The following is a 23,775-nucleotide window of genomic DNA, read 5'->3' as shown; positions in this document are numbered from 1 at the left end:
GCACAGCAGGGGTTGGGAGCAGATTTGTCTTGACATCAGTCCAATTTAGCACTCGCTGCAAACGTTGGTGGAGTATGTAACTTGAAAGAAAACTGTCCCTAACTTACATTTAAATGTTTACTCTATGTTGTTGTCATATTTTACTTCTATTTACAAAACGAATTTGAAATATTGGTTGTCTATGAAGAGAAATAAGTTTTCCTGTCTATTTTTTGATTCACTCAAACCCAGAGCCTGGTAACTTGACGCCAGTGAGGGACAGTCCAGCCATCCCACGTCTACGATCTGTCAACTCCTACACCAACATTCGTGCAGTCACCACTGCTCGCAACCTGAACAAAAGCCTGCAGAACCTCAACCTCAATGAAGAAGGTAGGAGTGACGGATTACTGGCAGAAAAATAAAATAGCTCGAGAGACAGAAAGAGAGCTAAGCTATTACAGTTGATGGAGGCTTTTAAATTAATCTGGTGCTGGAGCAACAACAACATTAACGACATTAATCGAGTAACTAAAACAAATGATACCAGAGAGGCGAGAGTAGAATCCTCTCTTTTCCAAAAGTTTTGTGGCTGCATAGACTACTTTAACACAATAATGGCAGTAAACAGTATTACAGTATAAGGTATGATTTGTTAATATAGTCAATGGATGAATTAGGGCTGCAACTCTCGAATATTTTAGTACAGTATTTGAGTGTCCTACTCAAAATGTTATGGAATAATCCCGTTTTGGAAAAAAGTATATTTTTGCTTGGTTCGACAGCAATTATGTGTACTCGAGAAAATAAAATATTTCATTTAATAATGAATTGTTTTATTTTTGTAGATAATAAAGTAAAGTGTTTCTTCAATGAAAATTGCGCATGTCAGTAAACAATATTTTCTTGTCTAAAAACATTTGGTGAGGTTGTGGGTCCTGGGCAAAGTGACGTCAGAACCACAGTCATGATTTTTTTTCTAGCTGTTTTAGCTAGAAAAAAAATAGGTAGATAGCACATTTAGCATAAGCCTGGTTTGTTAAAAATGGATTGTTAGGAACTGCAACTATGTCAGCATCAAAGGTAAGTGCGCAGCTTCGTTTTTGCCTGTTGAAGGAAGGCTCCATTCATTTTACATCTGTAGCTTGATTGGTTGTAATCACTTAGTTTAGCTTGGTAAACGTACCTAAGAGCTGAAAAATACACCTCAATATTGATGTACAGGTATTTCACTTTTTTGGCAACATTCTCAGCACACAGATAAGTCCATATTCGGTCCAACAAGACATAACGTGTTTCTAGAAACTGCCCGACAATACTGACATTTGAGGAGGACTCTTAAGAAAAATAATTCCATAATGCATTGCAAAAATTTGCAAGGGGTCGACCAAGATCAGCAGACAAGGTGCACACTGGCGTGTTATTCCACGTTTTTTTCAAAAATTACTTTGTATGCGTAGCGGCGAGCGGGCAAAAAAAGAAAAAAAAAAAGAATCTTGAGTTGAGTTTAATGACCATAGAGAGTGAGTGCCATAAATACAGCAATCTCTGCACTGGGCTCCCCGTCCCCTCTGTTGTTTGTTTTTCCGACCGACTCACAGCACTGCTGGTAATGGACGACAGTCCGGCCATTGAGCGACATACCCGCACAGAGCTATATATAAGTCTATGCATCCCCCAGTATTTTAAAAAAAGTTTTGCAAAGGCTGCACTGTTGTGTGGTGAAGCTCCTGGGCAAATGTGTCTCATGTGACAAGAGTGACTGAGAAAGGTTCTGGGACACTCTGGGGGGTAAAATGCGTCTTTGGATGTAAGGTAAATAAGTTGTTTAAAAATCCACGTGTGACTTTTTTTCTTTGACAATTTACCATCTTATAAGGTGGAGACCTATGACTATTAATACAAATTGGCCAATGTATGTACAAAATTTGTTTTTCTGGGTGCATTTTGTTATCAAGAAATAGTCGAATGGCTGTTGTCAAGCCAATATTGGGCACTTGCTGCGAGCCACTAATGCCGGTGACTGGGGCCATATGCAATTGTAAGCGATGACGGCAACCTTTGAACGTTTAATTAGAGACTGAACATGATTTTGGGATGGCGTGTTAATCTGTGGTGGTATAATGCTATGTGAGGGCAATCAAAACTGGGCTCCGGCCACCCTCCAAACGGGAAGACAAGTCAAGCTAGCTGCCCCAATGATTATTTTTACCATCCGTTACAGACACATGCTGCCACACGCTGTGAACGTCAATTTCAAAATAAAAGTCGACCAAGGCATTGATGTTCATGTATGGTTTGTTCATGTACCGTATTTTCCGCACTAAAAGGCGCACTGGATTATGAGGCGCACCTTCAATCAATGGCCTATTTGGTAATTTTTTTCATATATTGCACGCACTGGACTATAAGGCGCAATCTACAATGCATCCACTAGATGGAACTACAGGTACGTCTTTGTCCGTCTCCGTGCCTTCTCTTCTTCCTTTCTACTTGAGAGGCGTTCATGACTGCCTCCAAAAAAACGTAAATTAACGATTACTTCAATGAAAGTACGAAAATTGAAAATACAGTAATGCATCAAAACAGAAAATCACAAAATAAATTCTATAGCCCCCCGACAGAATTTATTTTGGCATTTCCTTGAGCGTAGCTGCAACAGAACGATCAGTATATTGGAGGAGACTGGACTGTCTCAGAAGTGTAAGACAGTCCATTTATTCCTTTGTTGTGTACTGTATTCACAAACGAGGAAATCACAAAATAAATTCTGTAGTAGGGCTATAGAATTTATTTTGTGATTTCTTCGCTTGATTTTCTGTTTTGATGCATTATTTTCAATTTTCGTAGTTTCATTGAAGGAATCGTTAATTTCCGATTTTCCGAGGCGGTCATGAACGCCTCGCGAGTCGAACGGAAGAAGCGAAGGCACAGGGACGGACAAAGGCGTACCTGTATTTGTTGAGACTGTGAATTAATAAAGTGTGCGTTTTAAAAAAAACAACACCACAGCTCTCCTTTTTTCGGAGCTGCAACAAAAATGTATTTAAGAAAGCAGCAACACAGGTCACTGAACCAACAACAAGTTATAACATTGTAAGCATGTCTCCAGCAAGGAGCCATCTTGGGGTTGACATATTACCGTAATGATCATACACAAGGCGCACCGGAGTTTAAGGCGTGCCGTGAGCTTTTAAGAAAATGGAAGACTTTTTGGTGCGCCCTATAGTGCGGAAAATACGGTATATACTTAAACAGAAAATGATTGAAGCTGGCATAAATTTATAGACATTTTGGTTGCCTGTTTTTACAAAGTACAAACGGCCTTCGGCGCTTTCTTCCCTAACGCATATTAAGACCACTTGTTGCGGCTGGCTTGACAAGTCATCCCAACAGCGCACACCAAATAAACGGTTACCCGAGGCAGAAAAAAAAAAATCCTCTCGCATTTATTTATTTATAATTGAGGAGCTTGAATTACTTGAGGACTCATTTCACCGTAACTATGAGTAATAAAAAGAAGCACTAATGGGAAATGTTTGATTTGAAAAAAATGCGTTAGTCATTGCACCTTCAAACTTCAGTGTGAAACAAAGGTGCCATTGTACTCCTACAGATCTAGATTTCCTTACAGTATTGTCCTGTTTTATTTTCAATTGTCACATCAAGATATTGAGGATTTCAGCCCAAGAGAAAATACTGTCTGACTGATCAGATTGTTGCTGTCCATGGTACTGGATATTTTGTCATGTTGAAAACAAACGTGGTCGCAGCAAATTTTGGACCTGGTTCACAGTCAACAAAAAAGAATAATATGTTCAACCTACAGTATATCAGTGACCCTCAGTGAATCCGTTCCTCCACATTAGGGTTGCCGGTGTGCTGGAGCCTATCCCAGCTGACTTGAGGCGAAAATGGCCAATCGCAGGGCAAATATAGACTTATTCACCACATTCACACCTCGGGACAATTGAGAGTCTTCAATTAAAACTAAGATTTGTTTTTTGAATGTGGGAGGAAACTGGAGTAACCAGAGAAATCTCACGCCGGCGCAAGGAGAACCTGCCCACTCCACACAAGGAAGACCAGACCCCAGATTCGAACTCAGAACCTGTGAACTGTGAGATGGTCTTGCTAACCAGTCATTTACCGTGCCACCTAACCTAAATGAGTATTAATAATAACCTGCATGGAGAAAATGTAAGTTTGTAATTAATCAAATTGGTTGATGAGGGTTAGAGTTAAGAGTTATTTCAAGATAGTTTGCTCACTTTGTCAGTTTGTCAATTTAGGGCCACGTTTGAAGAATATCTATGGGCTTACAAAGTAATAGAATAGAAGACAATCCAAGCTCCAGCTGCACCCACAGGTCCCACTGTACGATGAAACTCAAGAGGTTTTGGTGCATGTGCAAAGAGCTCTTTGCCCTGTGATTTGTGTCACTGCTGCGGGATTGAAGCAGCTGAAGCGTGAAGAGTGCGCGTCCTCTGTATATTGCTGCCAGATGCTGCCAGTCATTCATAAATCCAGAGTGGAGCAATCAGTGATGCTGAGTGTTGACACAAGTTCACATTCATCCTCACAGTAGTCATTCCAGTATGCAGCGGTATTTATTATCGATAAGCACAGTGCAGAGAGTTCTTTCATTCACTTCCAATCACTGTGTCTACACTTCGGTGTGCAGATTGTTTCGGCGAGAGGGTGTATGAGGGCCCGAGTTATTTTACTTTTATGAGTCAGACTAATGTTAAGGAATAAGTAAGGTTGCCGCAGAAAATGATTGAAGCTGGCATAAATTTATAGACATTTTTATTTGCTGTTTTTACAAAGTACAAACTGTTAAAGAGTCACAGTATGATTACTTCAACATTTCTTACCTGGCTTGAATTGAGGCAGAGGTCCCGATCTTTTGCAAGCATGCTTGCGGAAACGTTCTATTTATTTACTTATTTATTTGTTTGTTTGTTTTATGTGAAGCATATGCCTGTACATATACTGTGAAGTATTTCATTGTTTAACATTTTCCTTTTCTTAAATCCTATCCCAAAATGCAGAATGAAAATGAACAGACTGTTCAATGTTATGTATATGTGAAGCTGTTCAGTTAATGATCATTACATCAAATAACAGAATTTACGTGAAAACAATCAAGAAAAAGTACAGCCCCGGCAACTGCATAAATAAAGGTTTCGTAGCTTTTCTAGTGTGGCCACTTTTGAGACATTTGTGTCATCTTGAGACTTCCGGAGCTCTTTGGTTTATCACCACCTATGCAGCTATAGTATGTTACGCTATATTGTTCTACACTTTAAATTGTCCCGAGGTGTGAGTGTGAGCGCGGATGGTTGTTCCTCTCTGTGTGCCCTGCGGTTGGCTGGCTGCCCGAAGATTGCTGGGATAGGCAGCACCCCCCGTGAACCTAGTGAGGATAAATGTGTGTGTGTGTGTGTGTGTGTGTGTGTGTGTGTGTGTGTGTGTGTGTGTGTGTGTGTGTGTGAGAGAGATCCAACAACAAGTTGACTGATTTCAAAACTACCAATCCATCAATTTGTTGTGTACAAGTAATAATACTATGTGATGATTAAACATTAATTCTGTTTCACTGTTGTAACGGCCCTCTGAGGGAAGCCGTAACTCCAAAGTGGCCCGCAACAAAAATGAGTTTGACACACCTGCTATAAGGTATCCAGCCTGTAGTATATCCGTCTCACATGAGCACTAGCAAGTGGCGCAATGCACCATGCATGTATTAACGTAATGTTACTCCTTAATTCAATACCTGCGTTTAGCCATCCTGTCCTGTCCTAAACCCTCGTCTTCACACATCCATCGCATTCCATAAGGATTACTGCTTTGAGACTTGATAAATGGCCTCATCTCAGTAATATAAATTCAAGGTGGAAGGTGTTTCTGCAATTGTTGTCAACTTGTTTTGAAACAGCCTGAATTTATGTGGAAACAGCCGCCTCCAAATGTCAAACAAACGCTGTTTCAGTTAAGGCAGGGGCCCCCAACCTTTTTTGCCCCACGGACCGGTTTATGTCAGACAATATTTTCAGGGACTGGCATTTAAGGTGTGGCGGAAATAATACAACAAAATAATAGGGTATGAGCTGCATGAAAATGGTGGCGTTTTCGAAATATAATAATAAACACAAGGAGCGTCTAATCTGGCCGCAACACTCCGATCGCTATGGCAATGTTTAATGTCTTCAAAATACGATACAACGCAAATTCAAAGTGCATGAAAATGACGACTCACCACAGCACCGAGCTTGATTTTCTGCAACCAGACGGTCCCATCTCGGGGTAATAGGAGACAATGACACCTCAAGTGTGTGTTTTATGTCCAGTCTACTTCGTAATTTTGTTTTCGTCACCGTTGCTGCAGAACCCCCCCTCCCCCCCGCCTCACACAGCCATAACTTTAATCCAGTTGTCTCGAACGTACTTTTAACGCCGCCGTCATTTGCGCTCTCCAGCAGTTTTATTACTCATTTTGCGAGCTCTGGAATTTTGTTTTTACCGTAATCGGTCACGTGAAGGAGAAGCGCGGCTTGACGTGTGTCAAGCGTGACACAGACGGATGTAACGGAGAATCCGGTAGTTTTTCAAAATAAAACATCTGTCGTATTCCGAAATAAATAAAACGGAATTAAGGCAAGTTCTTTCTGTGCGGCCCGGTACCAAATGCCCGGCGGACCGGTTGGGGACCCCTGAGTTAAGGTAAACATTTGTGCCACACTGTAAATATACTGAACGACACAAGAAACTGCGAAGAACCAATTAAAACCTCCTTTGGTTGCATCTTCCTTGTTTTTATAACCCCCCCCCCCCCCAATAACGAGTATGTTCTCCTCCATAGTTGTGCAATTTCCACAAAGATGTTTGTGTGAAAATTTACACATTTATTGCATCATGAAAAATGCATCTATGGAAAACACTATATCACTGTGCAGAAATGAAAAAAAAAATATTAATCAATGCATCAAACTTTATTTGTCGAGCACTTTCCATATATGACACTGTAACTCAAAGTGCTTCATATTGTTAAAATCGCACCAGCCACAAGGACCCAAACAAACAGGCAAATAAACAAATAATAAAGGTGCAAAAGGAATAAATGACGCAAAGAACAGACTGTACTGAGCACCTTGTGAGGAAAACACCACCTCATGGAGCTCTTTGCACCCGGACCGCTAGCATCGAAACCCCAGTACATCGCAGTTGCCTGAGCCAAAGGCTCCCTCTGAAGAAACACAGCGAAATAAATGACTCTTGCTAAAATATAATAAACAATTATAAAAAAAAAACATGAAAAATGATGAACATCAATAAGACTGATAACTGTATTAAAATAATTTAAAAAACATAAATGTCAGATTCAAATCTAAGATCCATGTAAAAATGAATAGTAATCAAAGACCAAAAGTACTAAAAAGTAAGTGAATAAATACAGTGGAACATTTTGTTACAAACTTTATTGGTTCCGTGAGCCCGTTTGTAACCTGAAATGTTCATAAATCAAGGTAATGTTTCCTATTTAAAGTTATGGAAATGCAATTAATCTGTTTCAGCCCCAAATTTCAGTTGTACCTAGTTTTTGTTTTACCACTGTTTAGTTAAAAATAAATATGGAATAAACAAGTGAAAACACACTGTAAAGAAACAAACCTCTTTAAAAAAAACAACATAGTACTAGTTGTTGCTCATTAATTTTACCAGAGGAGGAAAAAAAAGGGAGGACTACAGTTGCTCCACTGGCAAAAAAGTTCTCTTCATAGTCACATGGAAATAATCAGATTTAAGTGTTTCGTATGTGTGTTTCTTCACTAATTCATTGGTTGATTTTGCATACCAATTCAAGGAAACTTGGCTTTTTCTGTCCAAAAAAGAAAGAAAGAAATAGTGGGATGTCACATTGTCATTTAAAAGATTAATTCACTTCAAATTCATTTGAATCATTTACATGTTTGATTGCCTCACTCGGGCTGTCACTAGCAAATGCTGGTCAAAGCAAGACAAATGTAGATGGAGAGCACAATTCAACAGCAAAGTGACTCAAAACACATTACAAAGACATAAGAGATAATGCTGTCTTATTTGTCTGTGCAATAAAAATCAAAACAACACATACGTAACCTGCTAACAAAATGCGAGAGTAAGAGCCACCAGTCTTTCTTTGTGACAGGCGCTTTGAATAAACACTCCCTTTCGCAGCTTGCCAGCCATTCTCACTGTTCCGCGCCTTATTTACATGTTTGGCAAAAGTTCGTGTCTGTCAACACGGGACCTGCTTTGGCATTCATTCAATGTGGCCACTTCTGGCATCTGTGATTGGATGAATGCACTGTACGTAGGTGGAAGTTCTGCTTCGCAACAACATGTGCGGATGGCTATTTGCTGTGATTATGCCGACATTAACCGTCCATTGCCTTCAAGTGAAAGAAGCTACATTTTAGTAAATAACAAACACTTTCAGTTGATTTTTTGGGGGATGAAAATGAAATGATTTTTCTGATGTCACAAATGCAAGGGCGATTTGTGATTGGATGATCAAGAATGCCGAGGTGGACCGTGTGCCTACATATGCTATCAGCCGCAGAAGTATATCGCTAGTTTTCAGATCACAGCAGCACGCTACACACTTTGTCAATGATGATTATGCACCGCAAGAAGAATTAAAACAAATATCCAGCCGCTCGTCCATGCCAAGACCGTATATTACCATATTGAAAATAGTACATGGAGGTAAATTTTCAATGATTTCAATGTTGTACATAAGTCAAATTGTACATAAAAAGGGGAATTCATAACTCAAGGTTGCCCTGTTTTAGTTCAAAGCTTAAAATAATTAAGAAAAGTAAATAGATAAATATTCTGTAAGAGCTAGATGACAAAGGTGGGTCTTGGGTCGAATTTTAAAAACAAGAACATTCTCTGCTGCCCTGAGGTCTATCATATCTGTATATAAAGACTTCAATCTCTGAATATTTTAGCCTTGGAGAGGTTTTTACTTTCTTGAGGAATTGAATGTGTATGAATGAGTGAAAGTAATTGAGTAAGTGAATGATGTCTATATTTTTGTCCTACCAATCATTCAGGTGGACCGGCAGCCTTTTCACCGGGAAACCTGAGCACCAGTAGTAGCGCCAGCAGCACCCTGGGAAGCCCCGACAATGAAGAGTACATTCTCTCCTTCGAGACCATTGACAAAATGCGACGGGTGTCGTCATATTCGTCACTCAATTCCCTCATAGGTAACAGCTGTGCCACTCACCAGTCACTAAACATTACCAACCAATTACAAACATGAATGCAAGAGAATTAATGTTGTTATTTGCAGAGAAGAGCAAGAAAGAAAGGGAAGCCCCACTTACATCCTAATTCATTTTGAAATTATAGCCAGCTAATTTTCCACATCTTTATGCTTGGTGAACGCAGGGAGTGATAAAGTGCTGCAAGCACTGTTTTGTAATGAGTGAAATGAAATTAACATCATCAATCTTTTGGTATGGATTCTCTGCATGTTTTATTAAGAAGCCCTTTGGTTACTGCGGCAAAGCATCGGGTTGCTCGTAAAAGGGGTGGAACACCTCACTCAAGGGCAGTGACCAAGGGAGGATCTGCTCTTCCGAGAAAAGAATGAGTGTAAAAAGAGTCTGCTGCTGTCAAAAGGACAGGAGAGCAGTGGACACACAAGGGTCGACCCTGTCAGCCACCTGAGGCTCTGAAAGTTCTTTTCCAGGTACAGAGTGAAGTCAAAGCAACACTCGTCCTCCCACTAGCGGGTGATTGAAAAACCGTTACACTTCAGGTGACCGTAAAACTGTTACACTTCCTGACTCAGCTCAGCCTCTGCATGTTGCCGGTACAGTACAGTGCTACCTCTAATTATGACTTTAATTGGTTTCTTTGATTTCTAAACTCGAAAATTAGAGTAAAAATAGACGCGTTTTCCATGTAAATGCCCTAATCCGTTCCAAGCCCCCCGCCCCTCCACCCCAAAATTCAGACATGTTTCCTAAAGCATAAAAATGCATCAAAATATGTTACAATTATATAATTGCACAATAAATGAGAGTTGTGCTTAATGTAAAAAACAAAGAATAAAGAATAAAAACGGTGGTCATTAATCTTTTAACTGCATCCTCATCGTTTTTTTGCCCTCTTAGTTCATGTTCTATCCCAGAAGTGGTTTTTGCCTTGCGTTTTGTAAAGAACTGATCCAAGGATGTTTGCTTTTGTTGGCTGTTAAAAATCCTTCGAAAATGTCCAAGGCAAACATCAGCATTGTGAGCGATCGCCGACTGTTGAACACTTTTTCTGGGTGATTGACATTTACGTGAAATTATCGGAACACCTCATGGCCCGAGGGGCGAATGACGAGGACGCTGCATCGACACATATCTACCGATCTGCACACATAGACATATACAGTAGAGGTCCCTCATAGCCAATGGGATGCCAGGATAATGCTCGGTAATAGCCAATGGCAGAGCAGCTATAAGTATGTTGCATTCAGGAAACTCTGAGCTGTAAGTTGCAGCCCACACTGTATTTTTACCTTTCTTCTCTTGAAATTTATTTCGTAACAAGAGGCAATATCGTAACTTGAAAATTTAGCATGAAGAGACGTTCGTAAGTAGAGGTACCACTGTATTTGTGTTGTACATTTGTTGTACTTGAAAAGAAGTAATCACTTTCTTGGCCTAGCATCTAAATCTGGATATACGAGTCTCTGTTTAATGTGGGGGATCCGTTCCAGATCCAAGAGTTTAAAATCCACAAAATTGTTCTTCTACTTTCTTCTGCTCATACCTTTGCTGCTGTAAATTGGGAATTTCTCCATTGTGCGACGAATAAAGGTTTTCTTATTCTTATTCTTATTATATATAGAAAGGCCAAATGAAAACATGTTTTTATAATTTTACTCATCCCTCAACAAACGCATTTTGACTTCTTGAAGCTCCCCTTCTAAACAGACTGTCAATAAAAAATACTGTAGGTGTTTTGTCTGCATGTGCCTTTGAGAGGCCCGGTCTGGCGGGATGGCATGCGATGACGGTGAGTCGGCATGTTTGTCTGAGTGTGAGCTGTGTCCACCAATAACTCCTGCGTGTGCTTACGTGTTTTGTCCCGGTGTTTGTTAAACAACTGAAAAGTACATTGGCGTTTGTAGCTCATCTCTCCTACATGCAAAGGGCACACAGTGTTTCCTATAAAATAAATAAAAATTCAAAAACAACATCATATAGCGGGGTTGTAGAGTCGGGGGACACTACATCATTTCTGCTCCTCTGCATTTTGAGGTACTGTATTGTCATACTTTAGAGTGCACTCACAGTACGCAGCAACCTCTTCATCTTCTAAGATGCCATTTTTAACCCATTCAGGCATCCTGTAACCTGATAACATGATAAGCTGTCCACTGTAGTGACCGCTGTCCCTGAAAGGGTTAAACATACACTTGTCCACTACTGGTCATCTATAGTTGCCCCCAAAATGCCTTTGTTGTATTTGCTCGACATGTCATCGCAGCAGAAAATTTGTTGATGTTTTTATTTTTATTTTTTTAAGTCTAGCGACATACATTCTCATCGTTGAACACTGCAAACCAAGCTTAAAATATATCGAAACCTAAAGAGCCTCTTGTATTATACAGTGACCGTTTAAAACAAACTGAAACCATAAATGCTGGAGCTGCAAGAAAACAAGCTGGATAACAAAAGTCTGTAGGAGTCGGAGCAAAGTTTCAGTCATGATTTATTGATTTAGTTTTCAAGCGTCCAGTGTTTTTCTTTGCCTGCTTGCTATAATTTGCCTCTGCAAATATTGCAACAACAGTAGCCTGATGCAAGCGAAAGGCAAATGGTGATGAGGACACCATTTCCATTGATTGATAGTGATGAGATGGTTGATCTTCTTGCTAATCTTGCAACCTTTGCCAAGTGCCAGCAAGTAGCAAATTCAAAGGTTGCCTGGAAATTATAAACGCATTCACCAAATTGTATCATCCCATAACATCGATTAAGATTTTTCATCTGGCATCCATAAATGCCAGTAGTCAGTAAAGTCTACACAAGGCGAGCACGGTTATCGCTGCGACGCCAAAAGCCCAAAATGTCAAGTCGGTTGTGACGGCATATCAAAGGAGATTAAGTCATGACGGTTCTCCTGGGAAACATCAATGTCTCTGAGAAAACAGAAATCCCATCAACAGTGTGCTACCCTGCTCCACACAGACCTAACTCATGACATTTTCTGTTCAGATGACACTTTCTTTGACACTTCACCTCCTATTGCCTCATTTATTTACGATGCTCCTCCATTTAAAGAGCACCGTAGACATTATTTAGTGCTGCTTACACTGCTTACTGCTCCTGTGAAGCCTACCAAGTCTCACAGATGAAATTGCTATATCATATTTCTGATGTATTTTATGCAGCCCTATGTCACACGTGGGCAGGCTCTTAAAAAAAAAAAAAAAAGAAAGAAAGAAAAGCCGTGCAGTGGTTAATTGAGCCCAAAGTTGATACCTTTACAACAGAACATCTATTACACTCCGCACAAGTCTTCATGGCACCAGTGTCAGTTCAGGCCGAGACAATGAATAATATCCACCCTCGTGTGGGCTAATTGAGGATTCATAATTGGAATTTGTGACCTGTAAACCTGGCATAGATTTCAAATGGGAATAAAAGTATACTTTATATGAACCCACTGTCATGTTTCTACAGCTACAAGTACTGTACTCTTACTTCCTGTTGTTTTTCATACCCTTCTCCTAAACCTCATCAGTATTTTGACTCCTGTTTTTTTTCCTGAACAATTTCCTCCTCAAATCATCTCATTGTATTTTATGTCTTGCGCCTTTTTCATTTCTTTCACAGCTTTCCCCCTCCTCCCTGTTGAATCCCCAAAATGTACTGCAGCACTTCATCACCCTCTCCTTTCTTGCTACTGTCAGAAGAAAATTAGTATGATTCAAGGCCACAACACACTCAGAAGCTGCCGAATGTGTATGGCTCATTGTCGTTTTCTTTACAAAATAAAAGGGAAATACGCAGTGGAAAAAAAGCCAGTTCATAGATGTGGATCCTAATTATCTGCTTTGTTGGGAGGATGAAGGAGAGCATAAATTCAGAAAAAAAACCTGGCAACAAATTAGGATTTGGTTTGGTTTGATTGCAGTGCCTCGCAGTCGCCGCAGAGAGGAAAGGAAACTGTTATCCTGACACAGAAAAAGAGATTTAGCGTGAGACAAAATGGTTTACAAACAGCAATATGGGGTATGTCTACAATTGACATAACATGCTAGAGCAGGAAAAAGCCTAATGAGATTGTCGCTTCCCCGGGGTGAAGGAAATCCACAGACACTGGCAAAATTCCACGAGTGAATCTAATGGTAAAAATGGAAACATAAGCACTCAAAAACGATTGGGGAAATGATAAAAGGAAGGTTAAAGAACCCAGCTCCCTTCTCTGCATCGCTGACAGGGACTGCTTGTGATGGACAAAACCACCCTGATCATTTGTATTCACAATTACAATTGATGTCACAGCAATGTATCCTCAGTGGATGAGAGGGTACTGCCTTGTGTGTGCGTGTTTGCGTGCGTGTGTGTACTTGTGTTTTGATTAATGATGTACATTACCCAACACTGGAGGTCATTTTGCCTCTGCCATCTCAACACATTCAATAACTCCAGCACTCGAAAATGACTATGGCGTGCAGCATGATTGGTAATGACATGACTGCGGATTAGTCTATGATTGTTAGCTGCGGCGGTAATGAACTTGGATAGGAGTTATATGGGGTCACAACTGGAGTGTAGTCCATGTGATCTTTTCTTGTTTAGTTTAATGCACCATATGACTTCCATCAATCTGTTGGACTCACCCGCCCAAATGTTTCCTTTTTTTTTTTTTTTTAATTTTTAGGAGTGTCTTTCAACAGTGTTTACACTCAAATCTGGAGAGTGCTCCTACACCTGGCTGCAGACCCTTTTCCTGAAGTGTCTGACTTGGCAATGAAGGTCCTCAACTGCATCGCATACAAGGTATGTTGTATCGAGGTGTGTGTTCAATTGGTGCAGAGTGTACACACAGCGACTCATTCAAGTCCTGTTCTCTACCAATGTATGGAAATTGGGGCTGATGCCCGTGACCATTGTTGAACAGCCTTGACTGCTGAGAGAACTTTCTATAATGCATACGCTTGGTTCAGACAAGTCTCAAGCATTTACAGTACACGCACAAATACTGTAATTTCCAGACCATTGAGCGACCTACAGTGAATATGAGCTTCACCCACTGGATCTAAAAAGAAAAATCTGGATTTTTTTCCCCTTTTTTTTGGGTTGGGGGGGGGGTAATTGAATGATCTCACAAATGGATAGAAATGGCCTGGATAAAAATGATAGTACCCTTTCCTGAATGTATTATTGCACAACCTTTTCAGTGAAGTGCTGCAATCAAATGATTTATCCAACGGTCAGATAGACTTTTAGCATCTTTTGACAGGTGTTTAGCCCACTTATTCCTGAGCAGTGCTCCAACCACCTCAGGTTTGAAGAGTGCCTTCTCCAGGCTGTACATTGCAACCTTTCGTGGACCAATAACTTTTTTTAATCAGGACACATCCGATGTTTTGTTCTTCGCAATTCTTGCTTTTATTAGCCCTGTCATTGTGCCATCGCCCCGTTGCTAGACCCATGACGTGCAACTTTCTGTCACTGGGCAGCACATTTACTCCAAAATGCCTTCATGGGCTTGAGAATTCTTTGCACCCCACACAGGTTTAAACCCACTGTGCCAGATTTAGCAAAACAGCACCATAACAGAACTGAACGTGCTGTTTGTTCAACAGTTGGTTTGTGTGTTTGTGTGTTTGTGTGTGTGTGTGTGTGTGTGTGTGTGTGTGTGTGTGTGTGTGTGTGTGTGTGTGTGAGAGAGAGAGAGAGAGAGAGAGAGAGAGAGAGAGAGAGAGAGAGAGAGAGAGAGAGAGAGAGTGTGTGTGTGCGCGCACGTGCGTGGGTGTCTCTCAAATTTGTTTTTTTCTTCTTTTTGATTTCCTTTGTCTTTTGTTGTGTTCATAAGAGTTTTCGTTTTTAATTCACTGCTTTACGTTCATTTTTAAAGTCACTTTTCCGCTACCGTACTTGTATTAAGTGTAACAGCACCTTTTACCTAATTTTTTCCCCACATGGTTTCTCTCTGAAAATCAGTTTCGAGAACACGTGCAACTCCCGCACGCTGGCATTTTGTGTCTGCAAAAAGACCATTACTTTTGTGAAAAACGCAATTAAAAGCCAATGACTCCCCCAGGCTTGGCAGAGTAGAGCAGTGGAAAGAGGTTGTCAAAACCTAAGGAGCCATATTTACCACTATTGGCCACCCCTCATCCAAATGCCGAGAAATGACTTCTTGCTTGCAACAGCCAACACCATTTGTTCCCTCTGTTAACTTCAGACAAGTAGCCTTTCAGCTGTGGGCGTCCCGAGTGGACTGCAATGAAAAGAAGAAAAAAAAACTATAAAATGTGATTAACAAAAAAAACAAAAAAAAGAAACGAGGCATTGCTCTCCACAGTCCTGAACTACTCTCCCATAGTGTTAATGGCTCTTTGTCTGCAGCCCTCCTGCCCCCGAATGTTTCATCATGAGAATCAATTCCCTAATTAAAATGTTATCTCAAATCTTTAGCGATCATTCGTAACAGTGATGCAATGCTGAAACAAAACATTGTTTCTTTCACTTGTTCTAGTAATGCTAAATGCTCAAAACATAAGCAGGGCAACATGAATGGACAGTCATGCACGACCGTGGTCACACTTCAGCGTCTGGTGCAAATAAAGTTAGTGTTTATTCAGCATGATTGCCAGTAAGTTGTATTGTTGCGAGCACATTTTACTTCTTTTCATGTTTCGTGTCTTTTGTCTTCCCTCGCCACCAAATACAAACGCTTAGACTGGTGCGTGGCTGCACAATATTGTTCTAGTAAAAGCAGCTTTCTTTCATTTAATTTTTTATCTTAAAATGCGACCTGACCTCGGCTAAGCGAAAGAGAATGGATGAATAAATTAAAACAATTACTGATAAAATATTAGCAAAACTCAACTATCAAGAAAATATGACTCAAAATATTTGGTAGCAAAAGAAATTTTCAAGGAATGCTCACTCTTTGTCGTGGGCGTTGCAATGGCCAACATTTTGTTCACTTTTCTTTTGATGACGGCGCAGACACACGCAGCGGCTCCTCTTGTTTTATGTTGAGAGGGAAGAAATTTCATCTGTGCTGTATGTATGGTACATCACATTTGACAATAAAGTTGCATTCAATTCAATTCAATTCAAACATTGTTAATGTCCGTGCTCCTCCAGCAGTGCAACGTAAACACTTCGTTGTGGAAGACACTAGTCCAAAGCCGTATCCTTGATGCAGTTACAACACATTAAGTTTCATTCGTTATGTTCACACTTTAAGCTTGATTCATACCATGTAAGTGTCGCGAACTAATCTTCTCTTGGATGCATGACAGTTGACCAACCATCTCAGATCCACTTCATTTTTAGCTGTTTTTGTATGTCATAGGACATTTTTTACCACCCTTGAAGTGCAACGTTGAGTAGGTCGGAGCTGGTTAACACCGGATCTACCAAGTCCTTTCCATGCGATATTTTCTGCACTATAAGTTGCTTCGGATTATAAGGCATACCTACAAGGAATTGGCCTATTTTAAAACTGTTTTCATATATTGGGTGCACTGCATTATAAGACGCATCGAATAGAAGCTACAATAGTGGCTGCGGTTGCACTATGCATCCACTAGATCGGGGGTCAGCAACCCGCGGCTCTAGAGCCGCATGCAGCTCTTTAGTGCCGCCCGAGTGGCTCCCTGGAGCTTTTCCAAAAATGTTGGAAAACGGAAAAAGATGGAGGAGGGAAGTATGTTTTAATATGGTTTCTGTAGGAGCACAAACATGACACAAACATTCTTAACGTTTCCAGTGTTGTAAATATGTGTAGAATAAATATTAAATGTCAACATTTCTGTCAACGAGGATTTGCGTCATAGCCTGCGACACACATTTCTATTAGCAGCGACAATAGTTAACAAGCTGCAAAAGTGCGTCCCATGGCTCGATCATCCGAGGGGCTGTGATGGCTGTTGCTCATTATGGCATGCGTGCGTATGCAAGCGTGTCCGGTAACGGGTCGATCGCGGGAGGTTGGTTTATATCGCAAAGTAGATCTTCCATCAAAAAAGGTTGGGCACCGCTGCTCTCCAGATGCACTGCAGGAAAAAAAAGCAAAAAAACTTTTAATCATGTGGGCTCATTGTGTATTTGTAGCCAATTTAGTCATTTTGCAGCTTCAGACATATTTTTTTTTTGTTTTGTTTTGGGGGTTTTTTGGTCCATGTGGCTCTTTCAAACTTTTGGGTTGTCGACCCCTGCACTAGATGGTGCTATGCGAAAGGGAATACAATACAATACAGCTTTATTTATACAGAGCAAAGCCTTGCAGAAGTGGTCACAAACACAAACGTATAAATACAAATGGCATTACAAAACAATAAATGAAAGACAATAGTTATGAAGACAATTGATTCAACAAAAAGGTACACAAGCCTTGTGGACTCATCTCCACAAGGGGCTAAATATCCTTTGAAGTCTTGCTTGTCTCCTTCCTTTGTTTTGTCAATAGTTAACTATGCTTTTGGTATTATCCTTATTTCATAATGGCTGTGCAGAGCTCACAAAGTAGGTGTCTATTTTAGTGTGTGTTGGCGAATGCACGTCAATTAGTGTCGGGCAGAACACTTTTACGTTAGAATTGGTTCCTGCTAATAATCACCACTAGATGGCAACACTAACAAGGAAACTACTCAATGGGGGAATATAAGATAAGATAAGAAAACATTTATTAGTCTCGCAATATAAAGAGATTGTGACACCCAATATAAAGCGCATTGGATTATAGGGCGCACTGTCAGCTTTTGGGAAAATTGAATGCCTTTAGGCGCGCCTTGTAGTGTAGAAAATACGGGACATCGCGTATCCGTCTGAAGGTGTTGATCGTATTATTGTACTATGCACAAAATCATCGTTTTACAAAAGTTGCACTGAGGTGACTAGTTGGTTATTTGAACAAAGTTAAGCTTAGGCCCCACTTTCATTCAACGTACTTGTGCCACACACATGCCTGCGCACATGCATTTCTTGTTCGCTGGGTCGACTGACAAGGTTCAAAAAATGGCTCTTGCGCACTGAAAACACGCTCTTCTGAACCAGATTTCCTCTAATGTACATATAATGATGGCACAAATCTAAACGGCATACTGAAGCCTCTGCCTGCAGCACGCAGAATGCCAGGTCAGGTTTGCTTCCTGATTTTTTTAAACAATATTATATTGAGCGTAATTTCTATTGATATTGTTCATGTGTCTATCACAAAATATATTGCTTTATATTAAGCCCTCGTCCTCGTATCGACAGAACCCCGGAGACATTGCATCTGTCTTTGCACAAATGAAAGTGGCACACGTAATGCGATAAAATCATAAGACATTTTCTGCTCTAATTTTTTAATATATATATATATATATATATATACACAAACAAGGTGGCAGACAGATTTGAGTCTTTTGGGAGTTGGTTTTTTATTCTTTTTTTCGTTTTTTTGTTTTTTTAGGCTCTGTTTTGAAGGACAGCATTTGTGTATGGACAAAAGTCGTAAACAGAAATTCATGGGATGCAGGAAACTCTCACCGACACTGAATCTTTTCTCCTTATGATTGCAGCACTGAGCTCATCAAAGATCATGTAACTACAACAATACAGTCAAGTTCACAAGTGTTTGTGTGGCCTTTTAGTTGGGCTTGAACTGTATTGATTTCTGACGAGAACAAGGTCAGCACTCAATTAGAATTTACTTGCTCCCAAATGATGAACGCATTAAATCCTTTTTAGTAGCTTAGTTGTTCTGCCCTATCACATTTGGGTAAAATGCTTGTTTTTAATCCTGGTCTTTTCAGATGTGCGTGGTTTTTTTCTTGTTCTTTCTCGGGTTTAACATGTATTATTTTGTAGCCCAACATCATCCATTTTTGCCAAGTTGCACATGAAAGAATTCCAAGTTAAAAAAAGTTTCTCTCTCTCGCATACATATAGTGTCTCTCACACACACACACACACACACACACACACACACACACACACACACACACACACACACGCGCACGCATGCACACTTTGTTTGCATGGCAGGGGAATGAATGATCATAGTCATGAGAGGGGGAGATAATGACTTTTGGGCCTTGAGCTCTCCAATTCCTCATGCTGAAATGCAGCAGAAATGTTCTTACTGTTACTCAGTTCGTCTCACTTTTCCTCACCAACATGTCTGGTCCTGTCTAGCCTCTGCCTCGGGCAACGCCATAGACCTGTTCGTTAAAAGTGCCTTTCATAACAACATAGGAATATTCCTATCAATCATTTTTTTATACATAATTTGCTTTTTTATTTGTATTCTTTCAGAGCACTTGTTCTAATGTTCTTGTTCCTGATTGTAAAGTGTCCTTGGGTGTTTTGAAAGGCGCTTATGAATAAAATGTATTATTATTAATATTATTTTATGTGCATGCACGCACAAATGTGTTTGCTCGGTCTAATGACTTTCTCGCCAACTAATGAGAGCGGAAGTGAGAAGACGCAGGTTGAAAGGGCGACGCAAAGCCGTCACAATAAGCAGCTGTTACAAGTGATTCCCTTCCCCGCCCCCCAACCCCAATCTCCCATTTCCTGCTAATGAGGTAATTCCTCCATCTCCCATTTCCGCCCGTTAGCCATCAAAGCTTATGGCCTTCGCATTAGCATGTTGTTTACCGCATTTTGACGAGCAACAGCCATTGATAATTCATGAACATGCAACATAAAGTGATGACACGGTAACATTTATACCAGCATGAGTAAGGTCTCTTGACTTCACATTAAAAAAAAAAAAATGGTATGTCATTTCAACCGATGCAGCTGTATTTATTTTGTTTACTCACCAAATGGGCCCCACAAGCAACATACTGAGCGATTTCGCCTTGAGAAAAGAGTACGTTGGGATGCTTTCTGCAGTGCACAGTTTCCAGCTCACGCACACTCACTCACTGTTTACTCTTGTCTCCAGTGCATCCGGTCACTTTTTATCTGTATTTGTGGGTCCCTCGCTATATTGTGCTTCTAGAGTAGGAAAGATGTTTTACGTCAGTGTCAGAAGTTGCTGTTTGGTCCCATTTCCAATTACTCCATAATGGAATGCTAACCTCGGCAATTGGCATGTTTTTATGGCTAAGGGAAGCAGTATCTACCTCTTCCTCCCTCCAGACAAACACGCAAACAAAATAAAGGTGCTGCAATTTTCCAATTAACACAGAAATCAAATGAACAGCAGTGCCTGCTAGTAAAATGTGTTTGCTCGAGTTGAATACATTCAGCCAGCACTGTTTTTTTTCCCCATCTCTGCTGTTCATAAGAAATGCTTTGCTTCCACCATGTTTATTAGGTTTCCACCTCCCTCGTGTACAGCAATAAGGATGAGCTTATATTACCTGCTCTTTTTAATGAGATGCGGTTCTAGAAAGTAATACAAACTTTGATGCTGCCCTTTCATCCACTGATGATATGGAATGCACTTCATCCATACAGCATCTGTAATCTTGGTCCGTCCAGTCTAATCACATACACAGGACTGCCTTTGAGAAACGGTATTCTCTTTTAACCACTTTTCCCATGTGATAGGCTACACCCCCGACAATCCTCATTCAATTAAAACACATTTTTAGTTTTAAAATGTTGCGGTGTGCGCAGATTGACGAAGACAGTTGTGCATCAACATCAGCCAACAAGGACGAAGGCATTTAATTGCCGAATGCAAAGAACATTTGTCTGCACATCATGTCTCAGATGGTAGAGTGGCCATCTCCCGAAGGTTGCAGATTCATTCCTAAGTCCTCTCCGACCATGATCAATATAACGACACATCAGGTGCTCCCGGTACAACGGCGGGTGGAATGTTTTAGCATGCGCCAGCCACACCATTATAACTACTTGCAGTTTAGCCATTTCATGCACCAATAATGATAACCTGTCACCTGACTACATGATAGGCTGTCCACTGTAGTAACCGCTGACCCTGAAAGGGTTAATGAGACCCTGTATCAAAAATTCTGCCTTTACATAGAAGATAATGCTCAATTTTGAGTGACAATATCGGAGAGCTGTTAACTAAATGAGCAATGATCATTTTTGTTGTCCTAGTTTGCAGCGGTGAGGAATTGCACAGCATCGTGTTTCTTCTCCTGTACGTTGATGACCACATTTAGCTCAATGAAAGTATCTAAACGTTTGACACGGTGCTTTGTTTGTTGCAATGTGATCCGACATTGATTAAAACATCTCAAACCGAGTTGACACTCAGCAAAGCGGCACATGGCAGTGTTGTCTGGAGGAGTTATCGCCTTGTCTTGGAAAAGTAATAACATTCAATGCCATTTTGACCTCAAAAAAATACTACCCCGGAACTATAAAATAAACCTGTAACACATCCCTGGCTTGGCAGATGGCGTCACAGTAGCTTGTAACATATTGAGAGCGGAAACTGTTATGTCATGTCACCTTTGCACCAAAGATGCACGCATGAGGTCCATTGCCTTGGTGCTTGTGGACACAGCGTTTCATGACCAAACAGAATTACACTTGTCAATTTGTGTAGTGATGTGGCCCTTTGGTGATAGCCCCCGTCCCACATAAACAACTTAACCGATCATTATTGTGGCAGAAGCAAATGCCAGTAGCATTGTTAGCTCACGTAAATCCATGAACACTGCAGCTCTGCTTAGCTTTCGGCTTTGACATGATGATGGTGCTTCAGACGGAGCATGAAAGTGGTTCTTATGTACTGGAACTTGAGCCAGTCGAGTTGCCAAGGCGTCAGCTTCCAAACTTGGTGTGATTCAGTTATTATGTTAAATGGCCTCTTTTTGCTTATTTGCGGTCAAATTATTACATTGTTTTGCTTTGGGTTTTTTCTCCACCATTGCAATTGCTGAAACCTGATGAATAATGGTAACCAAAGCCTCTATGATGTGATTTCTCCACAGGCAATGATGAACGCTCGCCCTCAGAGAATTCTGGACTCTGGGTCTCTCACCCAGTCAGCTCCAGCCAGCCCCACCAGCAAAGGCACGCATATCCATCAGGCAGGGTGAGGAACACCACGTGAAACCGCAGTAAACTGGAGCATACAGTTTGACTTCAAGGAATGATAGCAACCCGATGGTCAACAAAAACAGAAACTTCTTATTGACTTGACTTTACATTCTGTTTCCCTTTAGTGGCTCCCCTCCCATGCCCAGCACCAGCAGTTCAAGTCTGACCAATGAGGTTCCCAAGCCCCCCACCAGAGATCAAGCTCCCACACGGCCCCCTTACACGCCCACACTTGGAGGACAGGCGCCCCATTCCCACCAATTTCCCCGCACTCGTAAAATGTTTGACAAGGGACCTGAGCAGGTCAATGAGTCATCTATTTTCTGTGTATTTGAAACTTTGCATGCCATGCTTATATGGGTTTCAATTTGTTTGTTTGTTTGTTGGTTCAGGCCGCTGAGGACGGAGACGAGCCGTGTGGTCACAGAAACTACATCAGTGCCGCCCTGCAAACGGGTCTATGTGATTGGAGTGCCAAGTACTTTGCTCAGCCCGTCACAAAGGTAGTGCCACCGCTGTTTACTGCTCACCTTTATCTTTTTGTCACATTTTTGCTTCTCCTTATGGCCTGTCTTACAATACACCTCAGCTATATGCCAAGATGAACTCCAGGTTGTTACTTGAATGGGATGTGGCAAATGATTTGGTTTTTGTAAATGTTCCACTTGTGTGCCACACAACTTCAAACATGACAGGTAATCACGATTCAATTATTAATATGCATTTGTCATATATTTAGCCATCGTGTGAGAGGCACCTGAGTCACCTCTTGACATGAGTCCTCTTATTAAAATCCTTTGAAAGATATTCTGGTAAGCTCTCCCAAAGACAACAGCGGAGGGACCGGCCACAGTGTGAGAAAGTGTCTGCTGGCTTTACATGATGGCTTTGCTGAATAATTGAACTCCTTGACTTCCATGACTTAATATCCTCCCGAGAGTAATTAAAGATTAAAGGAATGCTGTACCATGCGCAGCAGCTGTAACGTTTGTCAAATAATATTGAGCTTCTGTCAGTTGTAATGTCCTTAATACACGAATCACCCTTGCCAAAATAAAGGTCTGCAGAGAAAGAATGATTTGAATTGATCAATAAAGGTAAAAGGAAGACAAAGAGACAGTACTCGCGTACATGGGAAATGTTACGTCCATGAGCGACAACACGACGCTGATCCAGCCTGAAAAGTATTCTTGAAATTACAGGCGAAAAGAAATGCACCGTCTGTTAAAAAATAAAATAGCAGGCAAGTGAGCATCAAGGGTTAAGTTTACCGCACTCGCCTGGCAGTGATTTGCACCGCCCTTGACAATGGTTGTCAAACAATGTAATGTTAACTGACACAAATAATTCTGTAAAATAACTGTCGTCTGCATATTTGTACACTTTCGAACAGCAGCTTGCGACAATCTCGTCTCTGTTCCACACACGACACAACACAACTAACTCACTGTGGAAGTGGATAAACATGTTCCATTTAGAGTAGTATGGGACCAAGATTACTTTTTGCTATTTAGTGTGTGTGTGTGTGTGT

At 40.8% G+C, this 23,775-nt stretch overlaps 1 protein-coding gene across 2 annotated transcripts in view; it reads left to right on the top strand.

Moving 5' to 3' along the window:
* rptor (regulatory associated protein of MTOR, complex 1) overlaps window positions 1-23,775 on the top strand; it is a 164,605-nt gene that overhangs the window by 100,855 nt on the left and 39,975 nt on the right. For both annotated transcript variants that reach the window (XM_019889388.1, XM_019889387.1), the window contains exons 20-25: window positions 232-372; window positions 9,084-9,239; window positions 13,924-14,042; window positions 22,136-22,239; window positions 22,370-22,547; window positions 22,637-22,747. In XM_019889388.1, coding sequence (XP_019744947.1) covers window positions 232-372; window positions 9,084-9,239; window positions 13,924-14,042; window positions 22,136-22,239; window positions 22,370-22,547; window positions 22,637-22,747 — 809 coding nt within the window. The remainder of the gene's footprint in view (window positions 1-231; window positions 373-9,083; window positions 9,240-13,923; window positions 14,043-22,135; window positions 22,240-22,369; window positions 22,548-22,636; window positions 22,748-23,775) is intronic.

Source organism: Hippocampus comes, unplaced genomic scaffold (genome assembly GCF_001891065.2).
Source record: "Hippocampus comes isolate QL1 unplaced genomic scaffold, H_comes_QL1_v1.1 scaffold86, whole genome shotgun sequence".
In the NCBI taxonomy this organism is placed as follows: domain Eukaryota; kingdom Metazoa; phylum Chordata; class Actinopteri; order Syngnathiformes; family Syngnathidae; genus Hippocampus; species Hippocampus comes.
Note: the sequence above shows the minus strand (reverse complement) of the source record. Positions and strands in the feature narration are given on the sequence as shown.